Raw genomic sequence first — 27,871 nt, forward strand, 5'->3', positions numbered from 1 at the left:
GTTTGGCGCAAAATGACATGGCTGCCACTGCACCTTTAGAACAACCAAACTACCTTCCTACCCACCCACCCTGTGTCAAACACTGTCATTATCAGTGTCCCATTCCTAAACTTGTTCCTTTTTGATATTGCCCCTGCTTTTAAATGATGCTAGGCCAATAAGAGAGAGCAAAATCATTGGCATGGATGGGAAATCATGACCTCCCCTTTTTTCTTGCAAACTATCAGGTACTGCAAAATGAACTATTATTAATATTCATTTCATTTCTATGCTTCTTTATATTGTTAAGGAAAAAACCCTCAAATGTAACCCTCAAATTGATGTGTAAACTTTACTCTCAAAAGGGAAGGGGGTTATTTGGAACTCTGCTAAGTAAGTAGTCTGAGGAACTAAACATATAATTTCATGTTGAAACTCTGCAACTGACACATCAAGATAGCTTAAATTCATTTGATGTTTAAGTTGACTAAGCTAGTGGTGCAATGTACCAAGCGTGATGGGGTGAGCTCCCATTGCTCTGTCGCAGCTCCTGCCAACCTAGTAGTTCGAAAGCATACCAGCACGAGTAGATAACTAGATACCGCTGCGGTGGGAAGATAAAAGGGTGTTTCTATGCTCTCTGGCTTCCGTCACGCCAGAAGCAGTTTAGTCATGCTGGCCACATAACCTGGAAAGCTGTCTGACAAACGCTGGCTCCCTGAAGTGATTTGAGTGCCACACCCCATAGTCTAAGTTTGACTGGACTTAACTGTCCAGGGGTCCTTTACCTTTACCTGCCATGTAAACAAACGGGAACAACAACCAAAAAATGAACTGTCATGGATGGGAGAATACCACTGTGAATTCATTCAAGGCCTTGAAAACTCCAGTTCTGGATCCTGCAGTCTTTCTATTCCTAAGTGCTTCCCTTTTATAGGTAGCCTTTGGCATTAAAAAAAAAAAGTGGGAGTTAATGAGTTGCAGAAACGATTCACCTTTGCCCAGCAGTATTTGTAAGGCTGTAATGTTCAGCTGCTGGACATGGGCAAATCAGCTTCTAAGTAGCCCTGCTAGAATTCTTGACTGAAACTTATCAGTATTCTACCCTAATAAATTGCTGGTGTGTTAATACAGTAACAGCAACAGGAATTACTACTCCCATAGCAACTGTGTAACTCCCCCACTAATCATTACATTATCCTCTAGCGGCTCCCCTAGTAATCACATACAGAGCATGAGTCGTCTTCATGCTGCAGCACTGAAATTGCATTGCTGCCAATACTTTGCTTCCATTTTCAAAGGCCTGGACAAATCAGGGTTATAAGAACAGGGAGCAGCAGCCATTCTCTTTGTTGTATTTGGGCCAGACACTGTAATATTTGGGATAGAATTTCTGCATAAGGGAGATCTAAAAGTCTCCCCCCCTTCCAACCCCTGATACTTTCAAAGAGCTTCTCTGCTAGACAGTCAGCTTTTGTGAAGCTCTTGAAGGTAACTTTTCCCATCTCCCCATTGCATGACAAATATCCCCTCTCCCAGCACCATTTTGCTTATAGCCTAATGCAGGCATAGGCAGACTAGGCTCTCCAGATGTTTTGGGACTATAACTCCTGTCATCCCTAGATAACAGGACCATCAACAGGGATGATGGGAGTAGTAGTCCCAAAACATCTGGAGGGCCGAGTTTGCCTGTGCCTGGCCTAATGTGCCTAAGCAGCCAGGAACATGTAATAGTTCTTTGTTTTAGAAATTTTGTATCTTGGGAAACTTTATAGGTTCAAAATGGTACAAATGTGGTTATATGATGATATTGGCCTTCTTATAGCCATCCGTTTTCTCCATGTTTCTTTCAAAGTAGAATCATGCCTTATCAGAAAATTCTCTTTAAGCCACACAAGGAATTCTTCAGAAGTAGGTGTTTAACTGCTGCCCTAAGGCAAGACTGTTCTGTGTCATCTGTGGACCTCCCTCTGTAAATGTGTGGGGCTGTAGCATCTGCCAGTACTAACTGGGATTTTTGGTGGGTTCTCTTTTGATAATAGGCAATCTAAGGCTGTTTAAAGATAGTAACTTCAAAGACTTGATGTTGCTATCATTGCCCATAGCACACACACACATTATTTCTGGTCAAACATGTTTTGCAGGTTTTTGAAGTGCTTCAAGAAATACTTTGAAAGAGCCAAAACTGGCCTCTGAGCACCATGATCAGTACTGCCACAATAATATTAAAATATTTTTTTTATAATGCAGTCCCCCAGTTTCCCTCTCCACCTCATTTAAGAACACTTTCCCACTTTAAAACTTAATTAGGGGTGGATATTTTTAGACCAGAAGCTGCTTCTGATGCTGTCTGGTCAGTTTCACAAGTCATTGACTAGTACAGGGCTCAAGTAAGTGACTGGAATTAGAAATTGGGGGCAGGCATTCTCTTTCTCCTTCCCCTCCAACTTCCATTATTGCAATTGCTGAACAAGGCTTGGGTTACAGTAATAGTAAAAGGGAGATTTACACCCATTACTCTACAGAAAAGTATCACAATGCAGCCTAAAATATGTGGCCTAAGCTAACTCCTGTCAGTCATCTCCAATTTGACCCTGGGGGATAATGCCCTGCAGTTCCAGGATGTCAGAGGAGCTTTCATGCTTTTGTATGACTGACACAAGCAGAACTGATGTATTTTTCCCCCTCTCTCTTAAATCTGCTTTTTATTAAATATGACAACTTGCTTCCAAAAATAAATGAATTAAAACAATTAACATCCCAAAGTCTCTAAACTTACAAATGTTACAGGAGCTTACAAGGAAACAGGTCTAGGCTCCTAAGAGGAAATTCTGCTGAGATAATGATCTTTTCTATGGGGTAACCAATCTTTACTGATGGCAATAGTCATTCAAAGTAGTTTGGGTCTGCAGCCTAAATTGTAGTAGTAAGGATCACATTAAAAAAAATAATCTCTGGTTAGAAAGACTGTGTGAAAAGCACTTACGGTATTTTATTTGTACTTAAAAAAAATATATACTGCTAGATTGTAGTAAAATCTCTAAGCAGTTTATAAGAAATAGTAAAATCATCAATTGTTGTTGTTTAGTCGTTTAGTCATGTCCAACTCTTCGTGACCCCATGGACCAGAGCACGCCAGGCACTCCTGTCTTCCACTGCCTCCTGCAGTTTGGTCAAACTCATGTTAGTAGCTTCGAGAACACTGTGCAACCATCTCATCCTCTGCCATCCCCTTCTCCTTGTGCCCTCAATCTTCCCCAACATCAGGGCCTTTTCCAGGGTGTCTTCTCTTCTCATCAATAAAATCATCAATAAAAGCAGATAAATGCAATTAAAACATTTTAAAATAATTAGAATTAACAGTTCAAAAGATTAAAATGTGTCAGCATTTATTTGTCTGGGTAGACTTACATAAATGAAACTTTCAAGCCAGTGGTGCAAAGAGTTCCCTGGGAAGAGGAATTTCTTGTTAAAGCATTCTGGAAATTGTAGTTGTGTGAGGAGAAATGTTTAAAATAGCACAATACTTCTTTAAATGTATAATGCACATGGGACCTTATATTTTGTACTCTGGGAAGCAAGGTGCAGCATTTATGATCATGTCAATTTATTCGTCTCACTGAGTGTTACAGACATATTTTTTAACTTGGTAGTTTCTGTGCTGCAATTTCTAGGATTGGAAATTCTCACCCTTTCCTCCATTTTTAATAATGTAACTTTAAGGAGAAATCGTACAGCTGTAAAGATTAAGTTGAAAGAAAAGAAAGGATAATAATTAGATAAAATTAAGGGTGAGGATTTGCTGAACTAAATTTTTGAAATGGGAATGCAGAAAGGGGAGGTATGAGGAGGTCGGTGAAATAAGTTTTAAGAAAATAAGGTTTTGAAATTATACTTGTTCTTTTTTCTATTTTTGTTTGTGTTTGTGTGTATTGTTATGTTTGTCATAATTTGTAAAACCTTAATATTTATATTTTAAAAATAACTTTAAGGAGAAATCACAGATTTTAGCAGCTGTGGCTTTTCATGTGGTTATGTAAGGCAGTGTGCATGCAACTTTAGATAAGACGCTTTAAAGTTCCATTTCAACTACTCATATATTGCACCCACAAAAAGCTGTCATATAAGTGGCAAAACCATCATTTACTTGGGCTCTGTCTTGGGACAATTGCTGGCTCTGTTCTGATAAAATGTAGAAGTCTTGTGTCAGAATGAATATGCTGTTATGAGCAAAAAGAACAGGTCATATTAGGACATGCTGCGGCATTTAATTTCTGTGGAAGCAAAAAAGCAGTGTGCAAATTTAGTATCCCCTCAGTGCAAGTGAGCTCCTGTTAGGGATCACTCTGGCTCCCACTCTGGGCCCTGGGCAAAGACAGTCGGTGTCTCCCCTTCCGAGTACCTTGGAGGGGATTCTACATGTGATTAGCACAAAGACTCCAGTTCTGGTGGCTTTGCCTGATGTTTCCTGGGGTAAAGGAGAAAGCACTTTGTTGTTTTGGGACTTCAGTCAATCCTGTGTGAGGGATGGTAGCGGAGAGTTTATTATCTGGTCTCATTTCCCCCCTGCCTCCAGTAGTAAACCGCTGTCATATCAGGTCTTTTAATTATTTTTAATAGATGTATTCTAAACTGTCGATCTTGACTTTCACTACAGTGAACACTTAATTTAGTAGCTCCCCCACCCTTTAAATTGCCATATACTAATGTAAGGGACAGAGAGGTGATGGCCCGGGTACTTGTCCATATTGTTTTGACATTTACGTCCAGCCTAATGCTTTTCACATACTTCAGAAACAAACATGCTGGTACTTATAGTCTGCTGACATGTAAGATGTGCTTATAAGGGGGAAGGAAACAAATTGGCATAAATTGAAATAATCCCGACTCCTTACCTCTTACTGTCCAGATTCTCCAGAGTGAGTATGTTAAAGCTTGGGATATGCAAATAAACTGTTCAAACCTTCTGACAAGCGATAGTATTGCTTCTAGAGTTGTATCTTTTGGGACGTTGTGAAGACACTGTTTCCTGTTTGCAGCAGTTAGTAACATGAATGAAATGTTTATTTGATTTAGGAACTCTAGAGGTGGAGAGGAGTGCCATTCAGCAAAAATATAGAGGATCTGCACAAGGAGATACCATGCCTGCAAATTTCATTTCTGTCCGGCTTTGCAACCCAATTACTTCTTCACTGTTCATGAGTATTTATTTAGATTCCGACACCAACCTTCAAAACAGTCTTCAGTCACACACTATTTATTTGCCCAAGTTGCTTTTTCTTTTTATTATGAATGGTGGCTGATCTTACAGGTTCACCCCTACCTTCTTGTCTTAAGTCAGCTGGCAACTGGGATTGGCTCTCCCAATTTGGATGAGATTGCAGAACAAGTTAGTTCACTTATAAATTGCTTCCCTCAACAGAGTGTCTGGAAGCAACTTACAAGCATAGAACATGGTGACACAATTAAAAAAACAAAAACCTTACGCCACAAAAGTTTTTTCCTCTTAAGGAAAGACACTGGCATGTTGAGCAATCTCCATGTCTTTGCCAAATGTGCTAGACAGGAAAGACTGTCACAAAATTGCACTAGCAGTTTTAGAACATCCTGGTGGGTGTCTGTATTGTGGGAACAACAGATCTTAGTGCTCTGTAGGTGGGATTGTACCTCTGCTGGAGGCAATATTTAGTCACCTTGAGTGACCAGACAGTAATCAAACTGCAAGCTTGTTTTGTGAGAATGAAATTCGAGTCATGGCTGTGGGGCAAGAATAATCCAAGAAAGTTCAATTGAGGAATGTTGTGTGCTTATCTTTATAAAGCCAGAGGATCTGTCACTCAGCTGTAATGAGTACAGAAGAAAGTGATTGGGGTTACAGGAGCAGCCTACCCATGTCCTTTGTGGGGCACATGTTGCAATGTGTGGTGGGATAACATTATATGGCACCATGTGGAGTGGCCTTCCCCAATCTGGTGCCCCCCAGATGTTTCAGACCAGCCTTTCTCAACCTTGGCACCCTATATGATGTTATACTACAACTCCCCTTACCACTGGACCTGCTACCTAGGGATGATGGGAGTTGTAGTCTAGCAGCATAAGGGGACTCAATATTGAGAAAGGCTGTTTTACACTAATTCCCATCAGCATGACCTGTGGTCAGGGACATCTGGAGAGCGGGCTGAGGAAGGCTGGTTTAGAGAGTACAGCTGAAGCTACAACCATGGGATGTTAGCTTTAGCTTTTGACATCCTCATGCCTCTTCACTTCTGTTTGATATCTGCCACTTTGCAGGATCAAGAATTTTGACTACTTCTATTTTGGTTGATATCCCTACTCCATTGTTGAATTTACTCCCACATGGTTCTCCCACCACCCCCTTGGGTGTGTTTCAGGTAAAGCTTAACTTCAGTAAAACCAACTGCTGTTCACATGGCTGCGTTTCACATAAGGTTGCTTAGAAATCAGAATGACAAAATAGCTCCAATTGCAGATTTTTATGGGCTTATATGTTTCTTCAAGATTAGTTTATTCCAGTCTCTAATTCTGAGCAAAGGGACTGGCTGCTCTAGTTTATTTCATAAGAACCATATGTGCTGAACAAATAAGCCACAAAAAGCTACGTGTTCTATTTTTTTCTATAAAAAGCAATTTAATGTGCTTAAATGAGTATAGTAATCTCAGGTATGCAGAGAACAATTTTTGTGCTGAGCAGCAATAATTTGCACCCTACAGAGCTTTTTCTTCAGTTCGTGTTTTTAAAGGGTCTGGAGGCCTGTGAATGTTTTATTTTATGCCCTCGGTTCTTAGCCAAGGATAATCTTCAGGAAAAGATCAGGAGTTGGGCCTTAGGTTTGTGCACCCTTTTAAACATTAAAAGAAGTGAATGACCAGATTAGGAGATTTTATTCTGAGGGTTTCATTCTCTTTCATCTAGAACTAGTCTACATTCCAAAATGGGGATCTCCCAATTTATTGCTCACTTTCCCCTGAGGTAAGGGTGTGCAAGAGCCTGTGCAAGACTGAGGCCTAATTCATTTCATTCCTGGAGGATAACTCATCCAAAGGCTGGGATGGGAATAATGTCGATGCAGGCCTTGAGATGTCCATGTAGAAGTTGCTCTTTTTGTGCAGCAGTGCAGGTCAATAGTAGAAGGATCCAAGCTCTAGAATGTAAATCCTTCTTCCCCATCTTTATCATGGTCATGGAAAAATTTGTAGAAGAATTGTTCTTGTAAGTAATATTTTACTCTCAGGTAAATTTATTAAAATAATTAGAAATTTGGGCTGTGATTCCCCAAACCACTTTAACGGAGAATACTTCCAATTAAATGGTTGGTTCTTTTAAAATGCAGGTTTTTCCAGCTGTACAAATCCCCACCCCTAGAAGAAGGCAAATGAACTCAAAGGCATTCTGTTCCTGGCTTACACCATTAATCGGTGAAGTTTTTGCCATAGAAATCACTAGCTATTATCTACTATCCATTGATGGTTTATTTTTTTATTTGCCCCTAGACTAACAGGTGCAAAAACAGGAGTATTTTAAGGGTATACAAGGATGTGACAAAGTATTTCCTGCCCAAAGATGAAAGTGAAGGAGGTTCTGGCCCCCCAAAAAGAAGGGAATTTTAAATTGAGTTTGAGCAGTTTGTTTTCAATATGGAAACTGAGCACATTCTATACATATATATTTGGCGTACATGCCATCGGTGACACTACCTATCATTTAAGGGCTTAATAAAACACATATGCCTAAGATGTCTACTTCCTCTCCCCTCATTTTTCCAACTGCACATTATCAGCTTTCCGGCAGCACATTTTTCCAACTCTAGATTTTGTGCCAACTACACACTAAAAAAACCCTTTGTTAAATTGTGATGTTGGTCCTACCTGAGGTAATAAAACTAAAACCTGTGGATTGCAGCCATAAAACTGCAACCATAACTTTCTAAAACAGAAGGAAGTGTCCATCTTGGGGAAAGTCTGTCCGTGAGAAAGAGTTGTAATTACAGTTGTGTTTCCTTGACGCTATTTGTAACACAAGTGGTTTATAAATGTTGGTCTACCATATTAACACATTACCATGCTGCAATAATGGCAGTAGTGCCAACAATACTAGATTATCACCTCTTTGGGTTGAGTAGCACTTGACATTGCTCCTTAGAATCCATCTTCCTGCCTCACCTTAAAGGAGGAACACAATCTCTTCCTCTTGACATAATGTACTAGGGTAAGGGCTGTTCCATTTACTGATGCGTATAATATGGTACAGCTCTCCTGCAATTGTACCAATTCAGAACGAAGGTGTGGATAACATGATTAAATGTACTCAATGTTAAAAAAAGCTTTTCAGTGTAGGAAATTAACTCATGAGTTAGGATTTGAGATATACTATCTTTCCTTGTCTCCGGAGTGTTGTAGCTTAGTTCTTGGGAAGCAAATTGGGCCTTAGGACAAATGTGGTAGCTGCAGCAAATCCATTGCATCAGTTGGCCAGCTACATATTAATGCCGGAATCTTAATCCACCTACCTGGGAGCAAGCCCAACTGAATTCAGTAGGACTAACTTCTAAGTGAATATGGTTAGGATTGTGCTATAAATAATCATTGATTAGTTCCCCCCCTTTCCCCCACAAAAGCAATTAAAGGCTGTAGAGTAATAAATATTGAGCCATTCAAATAGTCTGCAATTAAAATTATTGCAGCAGAATGTGGTAATTATAACATTTCCCCCTGCAGTAAACACGTATCATTCTTTCTTTCTGTAGGAAGAGACTCATGAAGTAGTTAGTTATTAAAGAAGTTAGTCTAAATAGCCTCAGGGGTAGCTTTTTGGAACACCGAGTACCTGAGATCTAGGCCAGTCAGATATTGCATTTTTTTGTGTTGCAGTGGAGACTATAAGGTTTAGCTTTGGTTTTAGTTTTTTTATATGTGGTTTAACTGAGAATGTTAGTGGAATGCACTGTCACTGTCAATCTTGCTTTCAGGATTAAGGCCTTCAAACTTGAAAATTTTTCAAGGTGTTACATACAACAAATGCAAGGTGAATTAATATTGGGGTTGGAGTATGAGAGGCAGGGGGACTAATAATGGTCACTAAGAAAAGGGGTTGGGGGCTAAGTGAGCCCAGTGGGAGTTTTGTCCAGCTCTCTTGGCTTCTGAATTGTCACCAGACATAGCATGGGTATTTTGGAACTGTTCTTGCAAGTGTTCATGCTGGAAATGAGCTTTTAAAAATTGCAGGTAAAGGGCAGTATATAAATTTAGTCAATCAATCATTCAGTGCAGATCCAATTCCTTATTTGTTTTTTCCCCTCTTTTTAAAATAATCTTTATTAGGTTTTCAAGAAAAAGTGAATACATAAGTAGAATAAGTTACCTGTTGAATGCCGATACAATTGCATTGCACTATAGTATTTCCCTCACTCAGCAAACAAACATACACAGAGCTATTATAACAAAAAAATCAATTAATTAGTTTAATTGAGGCAAAACTAAATCCCACTTCCCCCCAACTAACAGACTTTTTGGTTCCAAGTATCTTTAAAATGTCCCGTTACCCCTCAGCAGGTTAGTGTAGCAAAGAAATAGGAATTTACATGCAAACAATAATACATACGAAAAGAGCAGTTTGGGTCAAGATGGTCACACCCTCATATAACGTGAAGAAGGAGAGAAATAGTTTTATAACTAACGAAGGTGATAAAATCATACCACTCTTCCACAAGATATACGTTCTTTGCTTGTCCCTAATGGCTTTACAATCATTATTTTTTTAACACGTTCTTGAGCTTTTCCTATTTCAGTCTTCTTTGTTGTCTTCTGCTTCCCGACTCTTTTACCTCTTATTTTTCAGTATTCAGCTGGAATGTGTTTAATCTTTTTCAAACTCCCTGAAGTGAATAGGTACTTAAAGTCCTGCTGCATGGCTTGTAGATGAGAACCTTAATTTTGTAAAAGTTTAGTTGTCAGGTCTATATGTCATAAGCTCATGCAGGCACATCCCAGAGGTCAAACTGGGGTAAGTAGGTCCTGATGCCATCTTATAGACTTGAGAGCCAATAGTCTTCCTAATATTAACAAATGCATTTAACAATTCAGGTTTCACAATAGAAACTCATTTTATATTGATCATGTTAGTATCTCTCAGCTGATATTGGGGATAGTATGTTTTAATAGTAATAATGCTTGGTTTGGTATTAGTCTTACAGTTAACCTTTGTTTACAAAGTAAGGGCGATGCTGACTTAAGTATGTATGAGCTTCATGGATTAAAGGTCGAGGGAGAATCTAAACTGTTTCCCCCTACATGGTGTTGAAGTATTGGGATCTAAAATATTTTCTTTGCTGCTAAATACTGTGCCACACCCGGTTAGGAAAGCAAATTCCAGCAGCGAAACACGTGTGAGTTCCAATGAAAATATGACATTGTGAAGATTGCTTTTGGCTTTGGGAAAAATTAAGTCTCTACCCATGGTGAAAAGGTGCAGTTTTCTGCTTTCCTGGGTGAAGTCAAACTAGCAGGCCTTGAATATAGCAAGCAGTCCAGACCTTCCCCAAAACACGTGCTTGGCCGTCTACATTCCACAGCTGTGTGTGCAGGAGACACTCTGTACCAGTCAATATTGGTGTCAGAGAGATTTGAGAGAGGATTTTCCTTTTAATGTCATCTAGAGATCACAGCACATGAACAAAGAAGATGATATTGTGAGGTCAACTGTTGAGGTTGCAGTTGGGTCCTGTCTTTTTCCCAGGGTTGTATTCCAGCCCCGTGTCATACACCATTTTGGATTCAGGCTAAGTTTGAAATTGATTTAATGCTGGAGTAATTCACTTCATTAGTAAGCTGCTTGCCATGTTTGATAATATTTTTAGACAGGACAGATTTTACTAAGCTGCAGAGTTCAGATGAGCGCCCTTAAAGCCGGTTCAGGGATTACAGTGGTAAATTCAGCAGTTGATTTCATTAGCAAGCAGTTTCCTAGATCCAAATTGTCCTTTTTAGAACTTAAAAGCCAGATCCAAATGCAACTTGTTTGTTCCTCTTTGTATTCTGAAGAAATAGTGGTGACAAATGGGAGCACTGGCCAATTTTTAGCAAATCAGTCTTTGCTCTGGATAAACAGGGACTTTTCTTGGGAGTAAATGGGAATCCACTGTTCGCCTGGAGCATTGGGAAAAGGTATGCTTATAGTTTCTATGCTTTCTCAACATAGTGGGAATTTGTTTTGACATACAGCATTTGCAAACTTTAAAGTTAGTTTGTTACCAATATGACAAACTGTAACCTGGGTTATTGATTATTTTTGCATGATGTCTCTTGGGTTTTGAATTAGAAGTTTGACTTATGGTGGCTGTCCTGAATTTTTTTTAAAAAAAGTTTCCCTGATTTGTTTTTAAATAAATGTTACATTTATGGTTTACAGCAAAGACATAGGAAGCTGCCTTGTATTTAGTCAGATCATTGGTCTGTCTCACTCAGTATTGTCTACACTGACTGGCATTTTCAAATGAGGCAGTTTCTGAGGACATACCTGGAGATGCTGGTTATTGAACCTGAGACCTGTATGCAAAGTAGATGCCCTGCTACTGGGGTATGACAGATGTCTGACATTCTAACCACCTGTTAGGACTTGCACATATACTAGGGTTGCCATATTTCAAAAAGTAAACTTCCTGACACCCACAAAGTTGTTGAACATTTTTGGGGAAGCCTCTCCCCAAAATAGTGATTTTAAGCTTTTGGAGCTGTTTCCGCTGCTTTTCCCACCACATTGCCATACATCTAGAATTTTCCTGACATTTTGCCAATTCAGCAAAATTCCCCCGACGCCATTTTTACACCCAAAAACCAGGACATGTCAGGAATTTTCCTAACGTATGGCAAGCCTAACAGTGGTGCCTCGCAAGACGAAATTAATTCGTTCTGCGAGTTTTTTCGTCTTGCGAATTTTTCGTCTTGCGAAGCACGGTTTCCCATAGGAAATGGTTTTAAGAAAAAGGAAACAAACTTGCAAGACGTTTTCGTCTTGCGAAGCAAGCCCATAGGGAAATTCGTCTTGCGAAGCAACTCAAAAAACGAAAAACTCTTTCGTCTTGCGAGGCATTCGTCTTGCGAGGTACCGCTGTACCAAATGCCTCTTGCTGGATCTTCATATTAACAATAACATTGTTACCTCTGCCACCCATCTTAGTTTGTTGCCCTTTCCTTGTGCATTTCTCTGTTCTCAAAGTTTCTGTTCTGCTTTTAAGGATGTATTGCCACATATATAAACACATTCATTGTTCAGAGGCCCCGTCTAAGCCTAGATTAACATCTTGATTTGTAGCAAATGGAGGAGTCTGGATTTTCAACTTCAGGTCTTCTACTGACCACCAAAAATCAGCAAGCCTGCATCACACATAGTGTTGGTCATCCAGTCACTTGAAGATAGCTTTCACTCACTTCTAGGTCAGCTGTACTACCAATAGTACAGAACATAATCAGCGGTAGATCCCTTCAGACACTTCTTTGTTGCTTTATAGGATCGGAACAGTTATTCTGCCTTATAGGATTGGGACAATTATGGTGCACATAGGTTTATTATGAAATTTCATATTTAAGCTACCGTTTCTCAAACTGCTTATAGTAGTATAGCCAGTCTTCCTGCCATTGTATCTTGACACCAACTTCATGAAGCAGACTGTCCAAAGGTCACTAGTAAGTTTTGTGGCTAAGCAAGGAATTGAATCTAGGTCTTGCTGTAACTGCAGACTGCTACACCACACTGAGTTACTGGCTAATGATCAAGTTTCCTTATAGATATGCTGATTAAAGGGCCTTTGCTTGGATGCCACAGAACAAAAGCACTTGAGGTATAGCTGAAAAGAGGTGGTATACACACAGAGACACAGACACACAAACACAAACAAACAAGCATGCATGCATGCATACAGCAGACATCCTGTCACCTATGCTGAGAATGGATGTGGCTGCCCTGCCAGTTGAGGGCACTCCTTTTCTGACATAGTTTTGTAGCCCCCTTTTTCTTAGGAGGAGAGGGTATTTTCCTCACATGCACAGCTATCGTTTGTCTGATTAGGTGGTTGCAGAAGGGAGGCTTTGTGGCTCTTGGGGCAGGCAAAAGAGCCTTTGGCATCAGTTCACAGTTCCCTCTTAATTGCTCAAAGCTTTGTGGTCTGTGTTACATAGAGTTCACAGGACCAGAGTGCAGCTTTACCTAGCCTGTAAAATCTTGTTGAAATCTCATTTGCATATTTATTTATTTATTTAGCAAACTTTATATACCACTTGATAATAAATAAAACTTCTAAGTGGTTTGAAAAATAAAGCAGACATTAAAGTTATCTACAAAATAAATCTGTATCTCTGTCAACTTGTGTGTAGTTATTTTATACTCACAGTAGTCCTTGATTCTTTCAGCAGCTAAATTTCTAAGGACTTCTTGGTGGCCCCAAGTGGTTATTTGACCTCTCACACCTAATGCAGAGTCTGCTCCCCCCTCCACTCTCTGCCTCTGGTGCAGTGGTGAAGAGGAAAGCAGAAACAGCAGTTTTCATTTTAAACTAACCATACATTTGTTCTGTCCATTTTGATTAAATAGTTTGAAGAATAGCAGTCTTGGGAGGAAAATCCATCTTCTGATATCACTACAATTGAAATGAAGTGAAGTTTGTGTTTGTGCTTAAATCGTGAGTGATTTCATGGTGGTTGAGATGCCCAAGTTGTTTTTTAGATTGTCAAAGATGCTTCATAGTTTTGTGCTAGTATAGCAGCTGAAATTCCACTCTAGTTGGTCATGGCAGTAGTGGAATACTGTAAAGATATTACGTAGACGCTCTTCTGAATAAAAAGGAAGCTGTAACAATTAAAGTCCTTGTGAGCCTATTCTTTACTTTGGGCCACTCTCCGCTTTCTCAGAGGAGAACTGGTTTTTCTGTGTGGCCTCCAATTGTTGATTGCTAACCTTCATGTTATAGCTGATGGCTTGTCTGGTAGTGCTATAGAGTACAGTTTGTATTCCTGTGCTTTTCTGACTGAAGGAAATTGTATTTACCAATATATCCCTTTTGGTCTAAAGATCTTCACAATTGTGACTGCTCAACATTTACAGTTACTGACTTCTACTGAAGCCTTGAATACTGCCATATAACATGCAATTAATGGGACTTGACAATGCAGTACTTAAAATGTCAGAGGCCAATGAAGCTCTGCCTTCACAAGAACAAATTCTTTTGCTCCCTGTGGTGGTACCCTTATGATGATAGCAATGGTAGGTGATGTGATGTGAGGGAAGCCTAATTTAGGCGGATAATTTTGAATGCTCTTTCATCCATTTTGGTATCTACTTATTGTGCTTTTTCCATTTTTGAATATCACAGCACTTCATTAATCCTATTCGTCATGCTTTTGTTCTGAGGGAAGCATGGCTCCTACACATCAGCTGTGGCAAAGAACACACACCTTTATTGGGCTAGTGAAAACAGCTCAGGGGGCCTGCCAGGCAGGAGAGGGGGGGAACAGATTATTTTAAATCACCAAAGAAAATAGACTTTCTTTATTTTTTCCTATTGTAGAAATCAAACTAACTAGTTGCTGTAGCATACTCCTTATAAAGCTAGAAGAATAATCCAAAACAGTTGGGTGTTTAGCACACATGCTTTGTGAACTACAGGATCATCTCCTTAGGGGCAAATTTGGGCAATTGTGAAATAAACACAATTGTACGTATGCATAGACCCTAAGAAAGAACACTTAAGTAATGGCTAAATTCCAAATAACTTTTCAGAGGCTGGGGTTAGTAATTACCAAGCAGATTAGTGTTTCTCTGTGAGGTGAAAAGTAAGAGAATTGCCCAGCAAAACTTAATTCTCATTTAATTTTATGGAAGAGTAAATCATTGAATTAATACTCTCCCTTTTTTAAGTTAATGGGACTTAAAACTTGGTTGTCCTGTTTAGTTGACATTCATTCTTCAATGCTCACACTCTGCCACAGTTAATACATACACTACTGCATCAGTATAATTCTTGATCAGAGGCCTCCCCCCTTCTTAAATGGAAAGCAAACTTTAATTCCTTCTGTTGTAGTAATTAATGGATTCTATTTTAAAAGGTTATGTGAACTTTTGTTTGTATTACAACCAGATTTCATTTTCAGAGACACTAGATTTGAGTCTTATACATTCTGAAGACATGTGGAGGATTGGCCTCTACTGGATTTGGCTTTCATTCTTCGTTGCACTAATTCTTTCAACAGTTGAACGGGCCGAAACATTAAACTTTGTTCAAGCTGGAATACTTCTCCCTTCGGGTTTCTCATCCAGGATTTGATTTGCTGAGTATCATTCATTGATAAGATCTGAATGCAGTGCAGAGTCTCTGGTAACTCACCAGCTAAGTATGATAAATTGGTGTTTAGCATGGGAAATACTTTTGAACCTAGTTTTTATTGGTTGGTCTTATCAGTGAAAGTTACAAAGCTCTATGCTAGGCATTTATTAAATAAGGATTAGACTGAAATAAAGCAAACAGGTTTATGAAGAAGGGAGTTCAGCACAATGAATTGCTTACTAAATCTCGCTCATAAACATACTTCCTGACATGGTGAACAATGTGCTGTTCCTCTAGGACTTAAAATAGCATTTGACACAGTCTGTAGGGATTGGTTTGTTCAAAGTTCACTTGTTTTTGTTCCTAGACCTGGATGAAATCAGAGGGCAAGGTTAAAGTAGGCTCTTGGTAGCACTCTTTTCAGCAAAGGGGGATTAACTTTTTACTAACTTACTAACCTATTTTTTACTATTAGGCTTTAGTTAATGACCTCCCTTTTTGTTTTTGAATTGTCACTAGTTATTTTGCTGCTTGACATTAGTGAATTGTTTTAGATATGACACTAAGCCATGATGGGAATCCATTAATTTTTGCCAAAGACATTGTTAAAGCCTGCATTTGAATATAAGAAAGAGAAATGGGGGGGGGGCATAAATTTTATTATTGAAATAATTTTTGTGCATTATAAAGTTCAGAGCTTAGAAAAGCACCCTTCAGGCCATAATAGTTGAAAGATAAGAGGCAAGCCTTTTCCATTATATCCCAGACTTCTGTTTTTCCAGTTCTGGTTATTGGCAATCCCATTGCTATCATGCTGTTCTTAAGGCCACACAAGCAGCACATGGGGCTGGTTTGTTGAAATAATCAAATCACATGGTGAGAACTGTTATGATCCTTGAACTATGTGCTTTGTAGAATTCAGGGCAGGTTCTATATTTTGAATCAGTTGGGGTTTTCAGGTTCTGTTCTAGTTTGATGCAACTTTCTTTATGAATTAACTAAACTATAAATGTATAAAACAAGCCTTTTTAATAGAATTGCTAGATGACATTTTTTTTTATTTGTATTTTGGTGAGTGACAGGGGCTGTCTCAAAAACAACACAGGGAAGTTTTGCAGCAAATATTTGAATTGCCAGTAGTGTGTGGGGTCCAAGATAATGTCACTCCACTTTGTTTCCTTCTCTCAGCCTCTCTGATTCTGTTTTCTCTTATTGTTGAGCCACTTACTCCTGGGAGGAGGTGTTCCCTGGAACAAATTCTTTGCTTTCTTGAGTCTTAGAAGTACTTGGAAGTTTGACCCACTTGTTCTAGAATTTTCCTAATAGTAAGCAAATTGCAGCAGTAATTCTTTCTTTGCATTCAAATTCACATTTTCAATACAGTGGTACCTCGAGTTAAGTACTTAATTCATTCCAGAGGTCCGTTCTTAACCTGAAACTGTTCTTAACCTGAAGCACCACTTTAGCTAATGGGGCCTCCTGCTGCTGCCGCGCCGCCAGAGCACGATTTCTGTTCTCATCCTGAAGCAAAGTTCTTAACCTGAAGCACTATTTCTGGGTTAGCGGAGTGTGTAACCTGAAGCGTATGTAACCTGAGGGTACCACTGTAGTTTTTCCACGGTGCCATTCTAATATTACATGTTTCTCCTCAGCCTAACGCTACAGATTTTTCTCTTGCTCCCAACCGAGGTGCTGCATGTGTTTAGTGTATCATAGTTGCAGGTGGTACAATCCAAACAGTTCTTTTCTCACAGAAAAGCCAAGGTATTGTAAGAGAACAGGAACCAGGTTTTTCCAAGACGTGTCTTGTGCTGTCAGTTGTGAGCTGCAGTTCCTGACTGTATGCCATTGTCAAGATGTTCTAAGCCCACAGCTCTTTCCTGGTTTATCTAAATTAATCTAGGGATTTTAATGTGGAATAGCTAGTATATTTTGTTTCTTATGATCACATTGGTTTTCATTACACACTTCGAATACATGATTGATTGACTTGAATAGCAGTATTGTTGTTGGCATATGACTTGGCTGTAGTTTAATGATCTAAATGTTTTAACTGTTCTTAAACCCCTGATGTATCTTTGGGTTACTGGGGGGGTGGGGAGGATAAAGCTGGTATTCATCAAGAAAGTAGCATGAAGTTTGTTATGTCTAATGCAGGGGTCTGCAACCTTTAAGACAAAAAGAGCCACTTGGACCTGTTTCCGAAGGAAAAAAAACCTGGGAGCCGCAAAACTCGTCATTATAAACAGAACTTTTTTGTCACTTTTAAAAAATTATTTCTTTGTTTGACCCCTCAGAATTACTCCTCCTCATAGAAATGAACGTTAAATTAACAAGTTGCCTTTTTGTGTGTGTGTGTTCTTCACTCCCCTTCAAAACAGTGACCAGCGTACATGCCCCCTTTCAATGCAGTGACCAGCGTACATGCCCCTTACAATGTAGCGGGCGGGCGGGCGACGTCGGGACGGTGCGTGACTAACGCACGCACCGCCCCCATGCGATGTCACAGCCAGTACAGCGCCCGCCACAGTGGGGAGTGTCGGGGCGCACAATGCTCCCCTCGCTAGTATCCGCCCCGGAGCCGTGGCAAGGGTGTAAAAGAGCCACATGCGGCTCCGGAGCCGCGGGTTGCAGACCCCTGGTCTAATGTAACCTTCTAATAGCGCAAGTATATGGGGGCGGGGGGGGTTCACCTTTTGCGCAGAGAAACTGGAATAAAAGAGCAAGCCTTTCTCCTAATGGGTTTGAATTTGAGCAAGCAACATTCTTCCCTGGATTGCTTAGTTGTTTGTCTTTGTGGAATGTGTGGAGAAGTGAGCCTGCTCAATAAAATAAATAAAACAAAGTGGTATAACTATGTATGTCTTCTTACTCCTTTGCATGTAGCAAATCCAGTTTGCGGATGATATGCAAGAGTTCAGCAAATTTCCAACCAAGACTGGTCGCAGGTCTCTTTCTCGGTCCATTTCACAGTCTTCCACTGACAGCTACAGCTCTGGTAGGTGTTTTTCTTTTCCAGACCTTTTATTTCCTGTTTAGCTGATATTTTGAGCATTAACCCTGACCCCAGACTTAAAGGCAATTGCTAACTTTCTTTCTGGCAACCTCATTCAAGATTTTCAAAAGTATTGCAAAACACTGGAATACATGGCAGTTGGCAGTGCTAGCCTTATAGTTAGGGGTGCATCTCTTAGGAAAAACACCATTCTCTCTCAAAACTTTGCCACATTCAGCTATGAGCCATAGTGGCTTCCATCTTTTGTACCTTTTCATGGTCTCTTGGAAAGCAAAGCCCCTTTGTATACCTCTGGTTTTAGTGATTACAAGTCATCACCTTTTCCTGTTCAGTTGCACGTAAAGCTTGAAAGAGTCCTGTAGTATCCCTTGTAGCATCCCTTGTGCATGTATACAATACTAACCTTTTAGTTCTGTCGTGTTCTATGGTAGTTGACATGGATTTAAGAAATTTAATTCCAATTATTTCAGTAGATCTACTTCAAATATGACTTCGATAAATATCACCCCATGTATTTATGCACTGCTCTACCTTTACTGTAAAGCATCCTTGTAAGGTGTTTTAAGGACTTGGTATGTTAGAAAGGAAGCCTATTTTTTAATAAATAAAAAATAAAAATCTGCCTGCCAATAATCTTCGAAGAATGTTGATATCCTGCAGTATTTGAAGCACACACGGTGCCACCTTATGCTAGTGTGTATAAGCCAAGAAGTGAAAAAATTGCAACAGGAAACCAGATTGACCAGGACACTTCCACTGTTTTAAGATGAATGATCAGAATGAAGTTAAAATAGCACAGATGGTAAAATGTCAGCCCTTAGTAAGAAATACGAATTGTCTTTATTTCTTTCGCGTATACTCCTTCCTTACCAAACACTTCTGTTTTGTTCTCTAGCGGCATCCTACACAGATAGCTCTGATGATGAAGTTTCCCCAAGAGAAAAACAGCAAACTAATTCGAAGGGCAGTAGCAATTTCTGCGTTAAGAATATCAAGCAGGCAGAGTTTGGCCGCCGAGAGATAGAGATTGCTGAGCAAGGTAAAGAGTGAGCTGCTGAAGCTTCCTTCTCCTTTGGGTACCACAAATTATATCCTGTTCGTCAGCAAACCCCCTTGGTAGTAGATTAGCTGTGTCAAAATGTCAGCAAGCAATGTAAACTTAAAACAAAAACAAAACCTCTCAGGATTGTTTCAGCAGGTGTTGCTAATGATGCCAGTTGCAACTGTCTATGTACTCAGTCTTGTGAACAACAGCTGATGGTCTGTACATGAACAGTCCTTTTTTACCACTTCTGTGTTAGGGACAAATTAAAAGGCCTTTATATTCCTTATATTCCTTTTCATTTAGGTTGCAGCCTTGACAACTTCCAGCCTTTTCTGACTGCAGTGTTAGGTTGCCAGCATCCTTCACTGACATCCAATCTGACATTCAAGACAGTTGCCATTACTGATCTTTGCGTTTCTAGACCTTCTCACATATATAAATGTCTTTGAGCTGTCTTACTATGGGAACCCAAGAGGATGACCAGCCAGTGGATGGCAAAAGTTTCATTGAAAATTTCTCTTCTGCTTTTGTAGACATGTCTGCACTGATTTCACTTAGAAAACGAGCTCAGGGGGAGAAGCCTTTGGCTGGAGCTAAAATTGTGGGATGCACACACATTACAGCACAGACTGCGGTGAGTTCTCTGCAATTTGCACACCAGCTGCCTTTCATCTTAACTGCTACCTATGCCACTCACCTTTGTCCCTTTCTGAATAAAGAGATGAGTGGAAAGTGACTCCGTTGTCTAAACAAGAGCATTTTTGTTGTTGTTGTTTCTCAACCATCCTGATGTGTCTGTACATAATAGTGTTCAGCAAAGACATTTGCTGTTATGGCAGTTCCAGGATTCAAGTTGTCAGCAGTATCCGCTGGGTTTGGCTGATGGCTGCAATGTCTTGCATGGACTTGGGTATGCCTGATTTGATTGGGGGTTGGGTCATAACTCTGGCCTGGTATTGGCCAAATCGAGCCAGCTATTTCTGCTGCGTTTTTGGTTGATTATGCTTGCATCACCCCCAGGTCTTGATTGAGACGCTGTGTGCACTGGGAGCTCAGTGTCGTTGGTCTGCTTGCAACATTTATTCGACTCAGAATGAGGTAGCTGCTGCCTTGGCTGAAGCTGGTGAGTACACTGCAGCGGCACAGAGATTCGGTATCAGAATTAGAAATGCAAATTCTGTTTTTATTAGGGTAGCACTTACTACTTCTGTCAGACTATTCAGTACAGATGAATACACGATGTACCAAGAATATTTGGCTGTGTTTGAAGCTCTGCTATCAGATTTGTACAGCTTGTCACTAATGATGCAAGCTTCTGAACAATTCATTTAAAACTTTGTTTCAGGTAATTACATAAGAAAAGCCCTGCTTGATCACAGCGGCCAACCAAAGGCCTATAGCTAGCCCACATTCCAGGCAGCTGGCATTCAGAGGCACACTGCCACTGATGGTGGAGCAAGAACATAGTCATCATGGCTAGCAACCATTGGTGGAAGCATTATTTTTGAAAGAAGGACCAAATTACTTAATAAGCAGAAATTTTGAAGCAAAATTCCTCAGCGATGAAATAAGTGCAATCTCATTTGAAAGAATTGTAGTTGGATGTAGTCTATCTTCATGCACATGGTGGCCTTGTGGAAAGATTTTTGGTTCTGTTTGTAAAATCACAAGTTCATGCTTTATCTGTGGCTCCATCGGTTAGTCTGCTAGTAGACTTATACTGTACTTTATTAGATCTAAATGTATGGAAGTAGCCATGTTGTATCAGTTGCACTTGTTTCATGTTAGAAATTGACACACTGCAAATTATATCTTACTGCAAATGAGTGGTTTAAGTACATAATTATGTGGAAATAAAACACAAAAACTGGTGCAGACAAGAGAATGAAGACGAATTTACTGTTCTTTCAAAAAAGATTTCTAGCATTTTTCTGTCACTGCTGAATATTGTAAGCTTGTATAACTCTAACCCGTATGTCAGTTTGTACAGACTTCAAGGGGGGAAATACTGTTGCCAACTTCACTCTCCTAATATTTCTGTAAATTCTCTGCATGCCTGAGTTGTTGGGTATTTTGCAAACCCTTGTCAGAGAGACATTCCATAGCCAGACGGACTCCGTTGAACCTGCTGGGAGAACCTAGATTATGCTAAGAGAGCTTGTTCGGCTTTGCTTTATTATGTTCTATATGCATCTCTTATCTAATGAAACTTCTATCACAATTCATTTCTTATGCTGAAAGTGCCACAGGACTTTGTCTTATACTGGCTCTGTTCCTGCATATTCTGCCAAGAATCCACTCTGATAGACAGTTTAGAACTAGCAAGCTAGCTACAGCTGCTATTACATGTATAGTTTCAAGAGCTCCCAAAGCAGATTTTAGATTGTACAGAAAAAATTGCTTTAATGTAGTCCATTTAATACAATATAATTCTTAACTAGGATGTGCTTTAACTTAGTTACAATTCAGTGACCAGAGAAATCCTCCAGAGATCAGTGCCTTGTTATTTATGTGTTGTATAAATATAAAGTCTTTTCAAATAGCCTGGTCACCTAAATATGCCAAACAGATGACAAAAAAGGCAAGCCGGAAAAAAACAGTGGGGCAACTTTCAGCATGGGTTAGATAAAATGGGGTCGAGAGCTGCTTTGTGTCAGAACCGTGCTTATTTTGAGTCTGCTTCAAGCAGCACTGCTATAAGAATGATCCAGCAAATTCATTTTCTTTCGCTAGGTGTTGCTGTATTTGCCTGGAAAGGAGAATCCGAGGATGACTTTTGGTGGTGCATTGATCGCTGTGTTAATGTGGATACCTGGCAGGCCAACATGGTAATGAAACATTCTCCCAGGTTTCCCATATTCGCACACATTTGTTAACTTCTCCTTTGGAAGTGTATTTGGTGGCATCCGAAGAGGTACTTTAGGCACATCCAAGGGTTTTGACATGCCCATTGGAACTTCTGACTTCATCCCTTTCAGCAGACCACTGTGTATTTTTCTGTTTCAAAAGAGGTTTTTCACATGGGTGTGGAGCTAATGTTTAGGAAAGACATTTTTTGGACATGCAGAACTAGTTCAGTGGTTCTTTGGATCTAGTCTACTGGATCACACTGTATTTTGTGTTCATTGTCCAGCCACATTCAACCCCTTTTCAAGTTTTATCCTCCCTTCTCTCTTCTCCATTCAGTGGGGCTTAGCTGAAAGAATGGGAAAGTGTATTATGATTCAATACTAGTTAATTCCTGTCCATTTGCAGCTCAAATTGGAGGGGTAAGGTGAAATTCACCCTCCGAAAACGGGCAGCTGCTTTGGGTAATATGATGGGGATTGCAGCAAAATTACCAGTAGGGTCCTGGAGTGGGCTGCTGCTTCTTTATTATTTTGTTCCTCCCTGTTGCAACAGCTCCTCTTTCAACCCTGCAGCCCCCAGAATGCCTTGGGCACATTGTGTGTTCGTATGTGTGTTTTCGGGGGGGGGGAAGGGAGATTGGGGGCTCATGGCAGCTGCATTCTTGAGGGTGAACGGCCAGGCTGCTGGGAAAGGAGCTCAGCTTTTTCTGTCACAAAAAAACCTGCCCTGGGATCAGTATATTGAAGGGTGGGCTTATAAGTATAATGAAATAAGTAAAGAAAAATCTGCTGCTCGTGGTCAGCGCCCACCCTCCACAGGCATGGCAGTGAATTTCACATGTATCAAATCTGTAAAATGCCACTCCTAAATTTACCACCTATAAATGGGGTTTTTAATTTGTTGGTGCAAATTTGCAAGTTTCAATAATTGTCACATTCATACTCTGTTTAAAGCACATCTCTTTCCCCAAAACAATCCTGGAAAATGCTGTTTACTCACTACAAAGCTACAATTCCCAATACCCTTAAAATAAAGTTCCCAGTCTTCTTTGGGGGGGGGGGGAGACCTGTGCTTTAAATGTATACTGTGAATGTGCCTGGTGAACCAGGGGAATGAAGCACACTTGTTGGTTTTGAGCAAGTCACTCTATTGCAGTCTAACTTATCTCTGAGGGTTGTTGTGAAGATCAGAAATAAACAGAGCTATGTTGGAAGAAGGGCAGAATTTCACTGTGGCAAGGCAGTCGTGATAATAGACAGATATATAGAAAATGAGATTTTCTGAAAGGAGGATGCTGCCTAATGTTCCCTAGCTCTCAGTTATCACACTTCTTGCACAAAGTTGAATCATTAAAAAAGAAAAGAAAAGAAAATGGCTTCCCCCCCTTATGTAGATTCTGTTAGTTGCCATATAGCTAAATGACTGATCAGAGTCACTAGAAACTAACTGAATGTTTACACACGATAGAATCATTCACATTAAAAAATAAACTAGGGATTGCTCACTTCATAGTATAATAAGTGGGGGCTCATCTGGCTTAGATTATCTATTTTTAAGAGAATGTGAGAATCGTCTGTCATATGTCCTTTGCATCTACTAGAAGAATTACTTCCCATGAAATTAATTGCATGACTTGTGTCCATTGCTGCCATTATGCTTGCCCAACATATATTTTCTTATGCAACACAGCGTCTTGTCCTCTCCCCTGCAGTCCCTTGAGCACCCTCAAAATCTGATCCGGAGTGTTGGGGGACCCTCCAGAGCAGATTTGGGGTGCATGCAAGAAGAGGAAAGGGGAGTGCTACTGCATGAGCAGAATTCCACATGTGCAGCATTGGATACTCTTTTAGAGTACTGTCAGCAGGACCCGATACCCTTTGACTTGGTGTGCTAGATATACCAGATAAGCATAAATCTGCACTGAAACAATGCCATTGCATTTTTAAGGGGAAATTCTGCTGTGGTTTTCCCTTCCTAATAAAGTATTAGTATACGCAATGACTTCTCTGTTTCATGTATCTACACTAGCTCAGGAAAAAGCTTTTTGTTAATAAACTTTGTAGTTACTGTATAGCAAACCTCTTAGCTATTGATTGATTGTTGTTCCAGGTTTTGTTTTGTTTTTAAGATAATCGGCTATAGATGAGCATCCCCTATTTCTTTTTCTGTCAGGTCAGTTATGAAAAGGGTAGATTATCCTTACTCTGAGTATACAGCTTGAACCAGTTTTCCAGCTTCCACTTGAATTTGTGTGATAAAATCTAGTACTGGTTCTCTGGAAGTATACCTTGTAGAATTCATATATTTCTATTTATATGTTAGAAAACCAGGCCAGGTTTGTTGCTTGGACAACATCGTGCACGATAATAATGGTTTGTGAAGCAGTATCAGAGTTCTGATCCCTTAATGGTTATGTGACTTAACAGTTTAATTGCCTAGAAGTAATCCTTCTTTGTGCCTTAAAGTGAAGTTAGATGTGGCATGCAGTATAAATAGCAGAATATCTTTGAGCTAAGTATATTTATCTTATTTTCAGATCTTGGATGATGGGGGAGACCTGACCCATTGGGTTTATAAGAAATATCCAAATGTATTTAAGAAGATCAGAGGCATTGTAGAAGAGAGTGTGACAGGTGTGCACAGGTAATCAACCCCAAAGGATCCTGCAAACCTTTGTCTGTCCTCTTCAATATGAAGCTTTGGGAAGTTGTAGAGCCTTGCCCATATCTGGTAAGCAAGCATCTAAAAATTAAAGCTCACTTTTAATCATGATGACCCTGCGGGATGGTAATAAGGATGGGGGAGGAATAAATAACGCCATAAAAGAGAAAGGTATGGCTGAGGTAAGGCAGAACCTAGGGCCTTTTCTACTATTTTAGTTCCCACACTGTTGAGCCATGGGGCTTCTCAAGTGTAAACTCAAAAGTTGACATGTTCTTCATGCAACACTCCTCTGGTTCCCCTTTGCCACATCTTACGTTTATAAAGAAGGAGGAGTGCATTTTAATGTCCCACTGACCATTCTCTTTGGCCCGACTATTCTTCCCTATACTTTGGCTACTCATAGAAACTGCATGAGCTGCTGCTTGTTCTTTTTTCTCCTTTCCTCCTTCCCCCATGGGTATTTCAGTACCCAGTACTTGGTACAGACGCATTCAGTGCTAAGTTACCAGTGGTCATGATTTTCAGTATGGTTTAAAAGAAACTGGCTTTTGAGTCAGACGATTGCTCCTTCCAGTTCCATATTCTCTACACTGAGTTACAGTGGCTCTTCATGGTTTCTGATAGGAGTATTTCCCCAGTCCTACCTGCAAATGCCAAGGATTGAACTTGGGACTTTTTATTTATTAGATCATTTACTGTTTTGTATAGTTTACCACTGAACTATATTTCACAGTTGAATATAATACGGGGGAGGAACATGTTTCTCTCTCTCCAGAAATCGAGAGGCGTAGTCCATTAATCACTTTGGCTTACTCACTGATGTGAAGCATTTTATTTTTATTTTGCTAATTACACATATGATGGCTGTAGGAAGATACTAAAGGTGCTATGTACATCCGGCCTAAATACAGCTAAATTCACCTATTTTATTTTTTATTTTTTAAATAGAACTATATGTTTACTGGAAGCCGAAGATGTTTGGGGGAATCAAGTGTATATTATAAGAATTGGTACTTCTGCTGTTGCTTGAAGACAAGATGCAGAGCTGATTAATATGTGGTCTTCAGGCTGTTATTGAACTCTTAACACCTGTTAGCCTTGCCAGAATAGCCAGTGGTCAGAGATGATTGGGATTGTCATCTAGCAACATCTGGAAGGCTGCAGATTAACCACAAATATGGAGCTTGGGTGTTAACCCAGGGAACAATTTAATGTTCTGCTGATTATCCTGTTTTTTTCTCACAGTATTCAGTTCTGAAATATTCTCTTTCTCTCTTTTAGGTTATACCAGTTATCAAAGGCTGGGAAACTTTGTGTTCCAGCTATGAATGTAAATGACTCTGTCACCAAACAGAAATTTGATAACTTATATTGTTGCAGAGAATCCATCTTGGATGGGTGAGTCTGGCACTCAGCTTTGGGAGTTGGGAGTTAAAACCCTCAGAATCAGCCCCCAGCTTCCATATTTTTCCTATTCAGCTCCTCGTGTTGTGGAGTTGAATACTGCTGTGATCGTATTATCTGGTGGCCGCATAGGGTCATACTGCTGCGGAATTAAGAAACATTGGCCACATTAGGGCATCTCAATAAACCACTCAATGAACTTCAGCAAGTCTTCAGCTCGCATTCTCCACCCTCTCCTCCTCCTTTATGACTGGGAAGAGGACTTCAGAAGCATTTGCTTTTGGTTTCAGCTAATTGCAGCTTCCCGTTTAACCCAAAGATCTGGTTTACACTTAGGATAGTTGGTTTACACAAGCCTGTTTCATGAACTATGGCTTGAAACTGGCTTGTTCTTGCCAGCTATAGTTCCATAAACCACAGTTCCCAGTTCAGATGAAACAGGAAGGCTCAGTTAGTTAAAATCAAAAGTATGTGAATGCTTCTGAAGTCCTCTGGCCCATGCAGGACAAGGAGAGGCAAGCTCCAGATTTCCCGTGGCTTGTGCACGTTACAGTTTATCGAGACAGCTAAGCAAAGCCATTGTATTGAGTCAAGCATGTATTTTGCATGTGGTTAACTTCTCAAAAAGAGTCTCTTTCTCTCCCACAGCCTAAAACGAACAACGGATGTGATGTTTGGAGGAAAGCAAGTGGTGGTGTGTGGCTATGGTGAGGTGAGTTGTAGCCTGGCTGATTCAGCAGCTCTCATTAGTGTACAGTACAGTACAGTTACCTTTGCTTTAGCATTCATTACCTTCTGTATTCATGATCTACCTTTTACTAGTAATGACTCCTTATGTGATTACTATAAGGAGCATTAGGAACAACTTGTGTTGCAGCAGAAGATTATGCATCCAATTGTAATGGCTCTCACGGTAATTGCAAGCTGATGATACTAGCATTTCACATCATTAGAAGAGTCTCTACTCTCAGCTGTATTTGTACAGTAAAATCTGGAAAGAATTTAAGAGGTGATTAGGCCACACATTATGGTTCAAGTGTGCTGAAATTTGCGCAGATAACAGTGCTTCAACATGGGTGCTTCCAGCAATGTATGAATAGCACAAGTTGAATTATGTACATTTTCGGGCTAAACTACATGTCCTGCGACAGCTTTGTATGCTAACCTGTTTGGAGCTGCTCTAGTCATGTTAATAGGCCTATGGGGATGGAGGGAGGTCTGATTTTAATGGCAAAATGAGCTCTCTAGTGTGGAGTGGAGAATCTTTGCACAGCTCCTATATTTGCAGTTGAACCTCAGTATTGAAGTTACCTTGTCTGGAAGAAAAGCACTTAGGGGGCAGGATTGTGTAAAGTGATATTAGGGAGAGTTCTGAACTCCTCTTTTTCTTATTAGTGCTTATCTGATTCTTTCCCAACTTTTCATATAGAGAGACAGGAGCAATGGAGCTATTATCCAATATTTTTTTTTTTTAAAAAAGATTAGGCTATAATTTGTTTTCTAGTGTTCATATGTGGACAAACTAAACTAGTACAGATGGCTGTCTTAACACATGGCAGAGTTTCCTACCATGTGTTTCAC

The 27,871-nt window shown here is 40.0% G+C and overlaps 1 protein-coding gene across 3 annotated transcripts in view; it reads left to right on the forward strand.

Annotated features, from left to right (window-relative positions):
- AHCYL1 (adenosylhomocysteinase like 1) overlaps window positions 1-27,871 on the forward strand; it is a gene marked incomplete at its 3' end in the record, with an annotated part of 48,541 nt that overhangs the window by 10,795 nt on the left and 9,875 nt on the right. For all 3 annotated transcript variants that reach the window (XR_014008175.1, XM_081194187.1, XM_081194188.1), the window contains exons 2-9: window positions 18,198-18,309; window positions 19,223-19,366; window positions 19,906-20,006; window positions 20,393-20,495; window positions 22,106-22,200; window positions 24,759-24,865; window positions 26,168-26,284; window positions 26,939-27,002. Coding sequence is in view for 2 of the 3 variants with exons in the window: in XM_081194187.1 (XP_081050313.1) it covers window positions 18,198-18,309; window positions 19,223-19,366; window positions 19,906-20,006; window positions 20,393-20,495; window positions 22,106-22,200; window positions 24,759-24,865; window positions 26,168-26,284; window positions 26,939-27,002 (843 nt within the window). The remainder of the gene's footprint in view (window positions 1-18,197; window positions 18,310-19,222; window positions 19,367-19,905; window positions 20,007-20,392; window positions 20,496-22,105; window positions 22,201-24,758; window positions 24,866-26,167; window positions 26,285-26,938; window positions 27,003-27,871) is intronic.

Source organism: Podarcis bocagei, assembly GCF_964188305.1.
Source record: "Podarcis bocagei genome assembly, chromosome: 5".
NCBI lineage: Eukaryota > Metazoa > Chordata > Lepidosauria > Squamata > Lacertidae > Podarcis > Podarcis bocagei.